Source organism: Triticum aestivum, chromosome 7B (genome assembly GCF_018294505.1).
Source record: "Triticum aestivum cultivar Chinese Spring chromosome 7B, IWGSC CS RefSeq v2.1, whole genome shotgun sequence".
Taxonomy (NCBI): domain Eukaryota; kingdom Viridiplantae; phylum Streptophyta; class Magnoliopsida; order Poales; family Poaceae; genus Triticum; species Triticum aestivum.
This window is the reverse complement of record NC_057813.1, coordinates 445627915-445636986: the sequence shown is the minus strand read 5'-3', so window position 1 is coordinate 445636986 and position 9072 is coordinate 445627915. Positions and strand designations below refer to the sequence as shown.

General features: G+C 45.4%; 1 protein-coding gene across 4 annotated transcripts in view; it reads right to left on the bottom strand.

The window, feature by feature from the left end:
• LOC123160500 (protein GFS12) overlaps positions 1-8285 on the bottom strand; it is an 18876-nt gene extending 10591 nt beyond the window's left edge. For all 4 annotated transcript variants that reach the window (XM_044578312.1, XM_044578311.1, XM_044578313.1 and 1 more), the window contains exons 1-8: positions 7945-8285; positions 7666-7700; positions 3562-3633; positions 1406-3472; positions 955-1282; positions 624-839; positions 472-544; positions 191-396 (exon numbers count right to left, since the gene is read on the bottom strand). In XM_044578312.1, coding sequence (XP_044434247.1) covers positions 191-396; positions 472-544; positions 624-839; positions 955-1282; positions 1406-3472; positions 3562-3633; positions 7666-7700; positions 7945-8088 — 3141 coding nt within the window. In that variant the 5' untranslated portion in view covers positions 8089-8285. The remainder of the gene's footprint in view (positions 1-190; positions 397-471; positions 545-623; positions 840-954; positions 1283-1405; positions 3473-3561; positions 3634-7665; positions 7701-7944) is intronic.
• Positions 8286-9072: the final 787 nt, after the last annotated feature.

Below are 9072 nucleotides of genomic sequence, written 5' to 3'. Positions count from 1 at the left end.
AAGATATGATGATTGATATCTAGTAGTCATCAAAGTAGTGCTTAAAGTTGAGTGATATCGGAATTTGATCTGTGCTCAGATTTGAAAATATATGTTCCAATTTAGCAAAGCTCTAACAGAACTCAAAATATATCCATTTTCACCAATGATTATATTTATTCACCAAACTTAGTTTTTTTCACCAAAATACCTGGAGAAGCTCCCTGAGAACTGCCTTAACTGGAAGAACTGATACAAGGCCTTCCAACGCAGATAAGCCATCAATCAGAGCAAAAGAGTTCCAACTCTGCTGTGGTTCTGGCTTAGTCACCTTGGAGGAGTCGATACAAAAAAGTATAACATTCCTCAGCAATGGGAGAATTTGCTTGACAAATAAACTTTCCCCAAGAAGTCCACCTATTATGAATAACGTCAAGCACCGACCAAAGAACAAACATTTTCACCACAAGGAGACAGTGTTAACTGGGATACCTATCCTGACCAAAGTTTCAATCCCATCAGCACATAAACCTTTGCCGAAAGAGTGGATTAGTGGTAAAACTGTCTGCATAAAATGGACACATTAATCAGTAAAGGATGGTATCAGTGCAGTACAACAAGACAATGTGTTCACTGGGACTTGCCTGATGAACAGTTATTGGTATTCCTAGTTCCTCACTTGAACCAATTAAAACAATGGATGCAGAAGATGCAGTGATCTTGTTAGGTGAATTGTGTAAGTTTGCTATGACCAAGGGATGCACCTTCTCAATATAAGTTCGTTTTCCCAATTTTTTCCATAACTCTCGGACAAAAGAATCTTGAAGGAGAGAAACCTTCAGATGTGAATATTCTGGTGCCTGTAGCAACAACCAGCAGAAATGACTCGTCACAACAAAGACACATGCAAAGACCAAAACCTTGAAATGAAAGAAAATATAAGAGAAATTTCCCCACTGATGTGTCTTAACCGGCCTGTAAGATTTTCTGAATGATGGGCAGAATAAGTTTCTTAGCTGCTTTGACACTCAAGCACTTCAAAAACTCTTTAAGCAGACGCAAGCAAGACTCGGTGTCAACATCCGACCGAGATGATGAAACAAAAGGTAGGCAGTAAGGTGCACACACTTCAGCAGCAAATTCTCCCATGGCTTTGAGTGTCCCTTCACTTGCAAGCTTAGTAACATACTTCAGGCGGTCTCCAGATGTACACAGAAGTTGAAGTGGAGCCAGAAACATATATGCGGATCGAACTGATGGAGGAAAATATGGTGACTCCAGAAGATGCTTTGAACACGGCCTCCTGCAAGAGATCACAAAATCAAAAGCATTCAACAGTTTCTACTTGTAATTTAAGAAAAACATCACCAATGTGGCAGGGTATTAAATTACAAATATAAACATCAGACGTAATTATTTAAGTTACCTTTTCCATTGCCTTTGGATGCATGACTCAACAAGCAAACCGACATGAACAGGCAATTCATGGAGTGCTCCTGGCAGCATACCAGTTTCTTTATATGCAGCTAGCAAGGAAGCATCAAAAAGTGGTCTGTGCAGATAGATTTCTGCTAACATGCATCCTATTGAAAATATATCATTTGCATGATGCTCAATAACAGAACAAGACCTTTGCTTCCAGCGCAACAGCTCTTGATAACCAATAGAAGAACTATCATCAGACTCAAAGCATTCAAGATAGGAGCCAAAATCAAAATCAGGCACCACTGATAATACACTATTAGGTTGCAATACCTCCTGATCTGAAAATTGGCTCTTGGGATATTTGACTGACAAGCAACAAGCAGCAGTGTTAGAGTAACTGTATATTGGATTCAAATGATGTTGAAGCTCCATAAATAATGTTGCTTGTTCAAACTCTTCCAAATAGTCAACTTGTGAAAACATATTTGGGGGATTACATTCATCTAATAATACATCAGTAGTTGAGTTACTTCCTTTTCCTTGGCATCTTGCACAAGATTCCACTTTATTGTGGTAGGCTGAGTGAGGTGTGCTAATAAGACGCTTAGGATGTGGCTTTGTAAAAAGTTGCCTTCGCCCAATTGATTTAGGCCTTGATGGATCACTGGGAGGCAACATGACATTCTTAGCTTCAACAGATGCCTCCCCAGCAAGTTTATAGCCAAAGGTTATATCAATCCAATGATGCAGTTGTTGTGAAACTCGGTCACTCTCTAAGGCATCCCTGTGAAGACAAATGAATTCCTCTGAAGAGGTCACCCAGGAAGGCAAAGCCAAATTACTCATTTCAGAATGAAGAGAGACAAAAATCCAAGGATCGCTATAGAACTCTGGGATGCATTCATCTGGAGTCCATTGATAAAGCCTTTGCATACTAGACGGGTATTCGTTGGGCTCGTAGACAGAGCGGACAGCTGACCTCAAGATGGTCTTTGATAGTCTTCTTGCTTTGTAACTGCAAACTGCTAGCTCTGAGAGACACTCATCAGAAACATGATATGGAACATCAGATGATGAGTAAGTAAAATCCAATTGTTCATCGCCCTTCGCCAACCGCCATTTACTTTTGGTGAGGTCTCTCCAGCCAATGTCAGAACTTTCGTCAGGCCTCACTGTGAAATCTATTACCCAAGGCATCACTGGATGAAAAGCTGGATCACCCCATCTCCTACCAGCTAACTTGTTCAAGACAATAAGGTACTCATAATTGCTCAACTCCCCAGTCCACCATCGTTTGAAGTGAGAAGACCAATCTAAGGATGATGGAAGATTAAAACTAGCAAAAATGGATCTTGAAGAACAATCCTCATGAGCACAGCATGAATTATGTGTTGAACCTTCAGGTCCCCCAAAACCCCGGTTCTGTTTAACATGAGATATATCACTTATGCTGAGATAAGGCCATAGAGAATCTGACATCAAGATGGTTGATGGTTTCAGATTGCCGTGATGAACTCCAAAATCATGAAGATATGCCAATGCAGATATTATTTGGTAGATGAAAAATCTGATGTGCCAATCTGAGCACAATGCCTCTGGACTGTAGTGCATGATGTTCTCCAAAGTGTATGGAGCCTTTGGTTGAAACATGTAGCAACAATCAGATGATTCTACAACACCTAACACAGGTAAGATGTTGGGGTGTCTCACAAGCCCAGAAGGATGTATATCATCGAATGCTGAAAACCCAACAAAGCTGAGAAAACCCAAACCAGCTGATCCACTAATGGTGTTTTCACACAACAGATTTAGTGAATTAATCACATCCTGTTCAATGGATAAATTCATATAACTTGCCATAAGATCTCTAATTTCTGTAGTGGAGACTCTGCCCAGATAGTAAACAGGAGTTAACTTGGTGATTATGTTTACAATAAGTTGTTGATTATTCGAGCCGGAAGAACTTTCAGGATCTCCAATATGTTCAATACCAGGAGAGGAATCTGCTTGCACAGCACAATGATTATCATCTTTAAATATGAGTGATTGCTCTAATGGGTTGTTTTCACTGCAGGGATGAAAAATGTGGAGAATGTAATATCTTGAACATGGAAGCCTTTTGGAGATGTACATAATACACTTGATAAGAAGCTTTACCATTTTTTTGTATCCACATATGTCTTACCACCATGTAGTACCACCAACACAAAATAACCACAGGTCTTCTGGCTGCAAGATACATATTTGTCACTTTTTAACAAATAAAAATAGCAAATTATAAGAAAGGGGAAATTGGTGGTTGAGTCTGCCGGTTTTGCCGCAACCCTTTCACTAAGAACATTTTAGCCATTAACGAAATGCCACTATTAACTCCGCCTATGTTGTCTCAACATAGCCGGTCCCAAGCCCGGGTAAAGGAGGGTTGTGATAGGCTTGGCGAGCCAACATAAAAACTCAGCCACTCTTATGGAGATGAAACCCAAAAGATTTTCATTGGGGCGTAACCCTCTCAGCGACGCGCCACATCGGAACCCGGGTGTGGTGGAAAATGGGCAAGGGCCGGGCCGTCACCCCTCAAGTGGCGCGCCGTATCTTGATCCGGATACGGTGGCAAGTGAGCGAGGATCGGGTCGTCGCATCCTTAGTGGCGCGCTACATCGGCGCCCGGATGTAGTGGAAAATGAGCAAGGGTCTTCGCATTTGACTCGACGAGTGCGAAGGGTAAGGAAGCTAGCCGAGCCTAGGAGGATTCGCTTAGGTAGCTGGAACGTAGGGTCTCTGACAGGGAAGCTTCGGGAGCTAGTTGATGCAGCGGTGAGGAGAGGTGTTGATATCCTTTGCGTCCAAGAAACCAAATGGAGAGGACAGAAGGCGAAGGAGGTGGAGGATACCGGCTTCAAGCTGTGGTACACGGGGACGGCTGCAAACAGAAATGGCGTAGGCATCTTGATCAACAAGAGCCTCAAGTATGGAGTGGTAGACGTCAAGAGACGTGGGGACCGGATTATCCTGGTCAAGCTGGTAGTTGAGGACTTGGTTCTCAATGTTATCAGCGCGTATGCCCCGCAAGTAGGCCACAATGAGAACACCAAGAGGGAGTTCTGGGAAGGCTTGGAAGACATGGTTAGGAGTGTACCGATTGGTGAGAAGCTCTTCATAGGAGGAGACCTCAATGGCCACGTGGGTGCATTTAACACAGGTTTTGAAGGGGCGCATGGGGGCTTTGGCTATGGCATCAGGAATCAAGAAGGAGAAGATGTCTTAAGCTTTGCTCTAGCCTACAACATGATTGTAGCTAACACCCTCTTTAGAAAGAGAGAATCACATCTGGTGACTTTTAGTAGTGGCCAACACTCTAGCCAGATTGATTTCATCCTCTCGAGAAGAGAAGATAGGCGTGCGTGCCTAGACTGTAAGGTGATACCTGGAGAGAGTGTTGTACCCCAGCATAAGCTGGTGGTTGCTGACTTCCGCTTTCAGATTCGTGTCCAGCGGGATAAGCATGCCAAAGTCGCTAGAACGAAGTGGTGGAAGCTCAAGGGGGAGGTAGCTCAGGTGTTCAAGGAGAGGGTAATTAAGGAGGGCCCTTGGGAGGAAGGAGGGGATGCGGACAATGTGTGGATGAAGATGGCGACCTGCATTCGTAAGGTAGCCTCGGAGGAGTTTGGAGTGTCCAAGGGAAGGAGAAGCGAAGATAAGGATACCTGGTGGTGGAACGATGATGTCCAGAAGGCGATTAAAGAGAAGAAAGATTGCTTCAGACGCCTATACCTGGATAGGAGTGCAAACAACATAGAGAAGTACAATATGGCGAAGAAGGCCGCAAAGCGAGCTGTTGGTGAAGCAAGGGGTCGGGCATATGAGGACCTCTACCAACGGTTAGGCACAAAGGAAGGTGAAAGGGACATCTATAAGATGGCTAAGATCCGGGAGAGGAAGACGAGGGATATTGGCCAAGTCAAATGCATCAAGGATGGAGCAGGCCAACTCTTGGTGAAGGATGAGGAGATTAAGCATAGATGGCGGGAGTACTTCGACAAGCTATTCAATGGGGAGAATGAGAGTTCTACCATTGAACTGGACGACTCCTTTGATGAGACCAGCATGCGTTTTGTGCGGCGCATCCAGGAGTCTGAGGTGAAGGAGGCTTTAAAAAGGATGAAAGGAGGCAAGGCGATGGGCCCTGATTGTATCCCCATTGAGGTGTGGAAAGGTCTTGGGGACATAGCGATAGTATGGCTAACCAAGCTTTTCAACCTCATTTTTCGGGCAAACAAGATGCCAGAAGAATGGAGACGGAGTATATTAGTACCAATCTTTAAGAACACGGGGGACGTTCAGAGTTGTACTAATTACCGTGGAATTAAGCTGATGAGCCATACAATGAAGCTATGGGAGAGAGTCATTGAGCACCGCTTAAGAAGAATGACAAGCGTGACCAAAAATCAGTTTGGTTTCATGCCTGGGAGGTCGACCATGGAAGCCATTTTCTTGGTACGACAACTTATGGAGAGATATAGGGAGCAAAAGAAGGACTTGCATATGGTGTTCATTGACTTGGAGAAGGCCTATGATAAGATACCGCGGAATGTCATGTGGTGGGCCTTGGAGAAACACAAAGTTCCAGCAAAGTACATTACCCTCATCAAGGACATGTACGATAATGTGGTGACAAGCGTTCGAACAAGTGATGTCGACACCGATGACTTCTCGATTAAGATAGGACTGCATCAGGGGTCAGCTTTGAGCCCTTATCTTTTTGCATTGGTGATGGATGAGGTCACAAGGGATATACAAGGAGATATCCCATGGTGTATGCTCTTTGCGGATGATGTGGTGCTAGTTGACGATAGTCAGTCGGGGGTAAATAGGAAGTTAGAGTTATGGAGACAAACCTTGGAATCGAAAGGGTTTAGGCTTAGTAGAACTCAAACCGACTACATGATGTGCGGTTTTAGTACTACTAGGTGTGAGGAGGAGGAGGTTAGCCTTGACGGCCAGGTGGTACCTCGGAAGGACACCTTTTGGTATTTGGGGTCAATGTTGCAGGAGGATGGGGGTATTGATGAAGATGTGAACCATCGAATCAAAGCCAGATGGATGAAGTGGCGCCAAGCGTCTGGCATTCTCTGTGACAAGAGAGTGCCACAAAAGCTAAAAGGCAAGTTCTACAGGACGGCGGTTCGACCCGCAATGTTGTATGGCGCGGAGTGTTGGCCGACTAAAAGGCGACATGTTCAACAGTTAGGTGTGGCGGAGATGCGTATGTTGAGATGGATGTGTGGCCACACGAGGAAGGATCGAGTCCTGAATGATGATATACGAGATAGAGTTGGGGTAGCACCAATTGAGGAGAAGCTTGTCCAACATCGTCTGAGATGGTTTGGGCATATTCAGCGCAGGCCTCCAGAAGCTCCAGTGCATAGCGGACGGCTAAAGCGTGAGGAGAATGTCAAGAGAGGGCGGGGTCGACCGAATTTGACATGGGAGGAGTCCGTTAAGAGAGACCTGAAGGATTGGGGTATCAACAAAGAGCTAGCTATGGACAGGGGTGCGTGGAAGCTTGCTATCCATGTGCCAGAGCCATGAGTTGGTTGCGAGATCTTATGGGTTTCACCTCTAGCCTACCCCAACTTGTTTGGGACTAAAGGCTTTGTTGTTGTTGTTGTTGTTGTAACGAAATGCCACTATTCCACAATGCTTCTTTGATTTATGTGTAGAAGCCATATGGTTCAAGTACGACATTATCCATATGATTCAAGTACGACACTATCCATATGGTTCAAGTACGACATTATCCATATGATTAAGTTGGCTAGTTTTGCAACTACTTTCCATTGAATATAATTTTTCATTATTCTTGTTTCCAGAACTATAAGGCTTGTCAACACTGTCAAGACTTGGTTTCATAGTACGAAAATTTATTCCATGTATCTGGCATTAATTCTCAGCATCTCCTGAAAAAATTCCAATGTAAAACAGAAACGTTCACAGTAGCTTTGGTTAGATCAAAAGTAAAATCAGTACAGTTGGATACGTAAATTGACAGTACCTACTTGTATTGGTGTGGTTACAAGTTTAGAAAAACTAATTACTTAAAAATGTAGAGAAGTGTGTTTTAATTACCCTTTCGATCTAACGAAGGTATACAGTTGTGTTTTCATAACAAGTTAATAGGATGTGCATTCTGATCTTATAGTGTGATTCGTATCCAAATCGAATGGAGAAATATGACAGTAAACCAAGAATGCCTAGGCTTACCTCCCAATACATTGGCCGGGTCCGTCAGATGCCATCTGCAGTGAAGAGAACACATGAATTATGCCTAAAGTACAATAATTAGCTCTTCTACAAGCCTACATGGACAAGGCTTTAACATGCTTCTAAAAAATGAAACTAAAACTCACACAGAAAGGTGTTTGGCTAAAATCTTAATCGGAAAGAGCAGCTGGCTCGAACTGAACTGGGCGCGAGCTTCAGAGACCGTATAATCCAGGAAAGGAGAATAGCGAGAAATTAGGAGGCAGAGTGGTGACGGACCTGGACGACAGCGGAGGAGGCGAAGGGGAGCGGGGAGTCGGAGACGCCGTGGACGAAGGAGAGTCCGGAACTAGCGAGGTCGGATCGGATGCGCCGCTCCAGGCACTCCGGGCACATCTCCCCCGTTCCCGGCGAGCAAGCCATCGCCGACGGCGAGGCCGGCCTGGTTCGAAGGTTCAACAAGCAGTCTCTCTTCCTGCTTAGCCTGGCGCAGTGACTTTCAGTCGACGGCTTCGGAGGGCACCCGGCGGCGGCTGGACACCAGCGCTGCGTGAGCAGGGAGTGCCTCTATGTTCGAGTCATTCCTCAGCAAAGCAAAGGACGGTGTCTTCGCATTAGAGCAACTCTTTTTTCTTTTCTCTTTATCCATATTACTTGTCTTACATTTATCTATCTAGATACGGATGTATCTAGAATATGGATCAAAGAGAGTATGAACTAAAAATTCGAGCAGAACATGTGCTATAAAAACTTATGCATAAAAATCATGTGGGACCCGCGTGTCATTGGCCACACTTTCTTTTTCCTTTTTTCCTTGCATCTTCCCCAATTGTTCCTCGTCACGAACCATCATCGGCGTCAAAGCAGCCCAGCTGCCGCCATCCTGAGCTTTTCGCGCCTCTGTCCTGGCCGCCTTGTGCTGCCTAGCAACCATCCCGGTCGTCTCCGTGCCAGCCTCCGCCCCCTAAGCACTAACCTGGTCGTCGCTGGCCAGAACTTTAGACACGAGTGGCGGCCCGGAGACGTACCGAAACCGAAGGCCTCATTTGCACCTCATGCTCCTCCTACCATTCCTCATCGTCCTTACTGGACTCCGACCTCGTCCGCCTCAAAGATGTCGGCGTTCTCGGAACCAGGGTATCGAAACCTGCCTGCGGCCCATGGCGTGGCTCCATCGACGGCCTGGCACGGCCCGGCTTCGACTACAACAAGACAAGACCCTCGCGAGGGGCCAAGCCTCGCGAGGCGGGCGACATCAAGACCACCTGAGGAAGCGGCCTTCTTGGGTGGCCTCCTGACAAAGCGAAGATTTCTATGCAAGACCCAGCCTCACGAGGCTGAAATGACATCAACCATGACGACCAAGGTCAGGCATGCGCCAGCGGGCGCAGAGCGGCATGTTTCCTC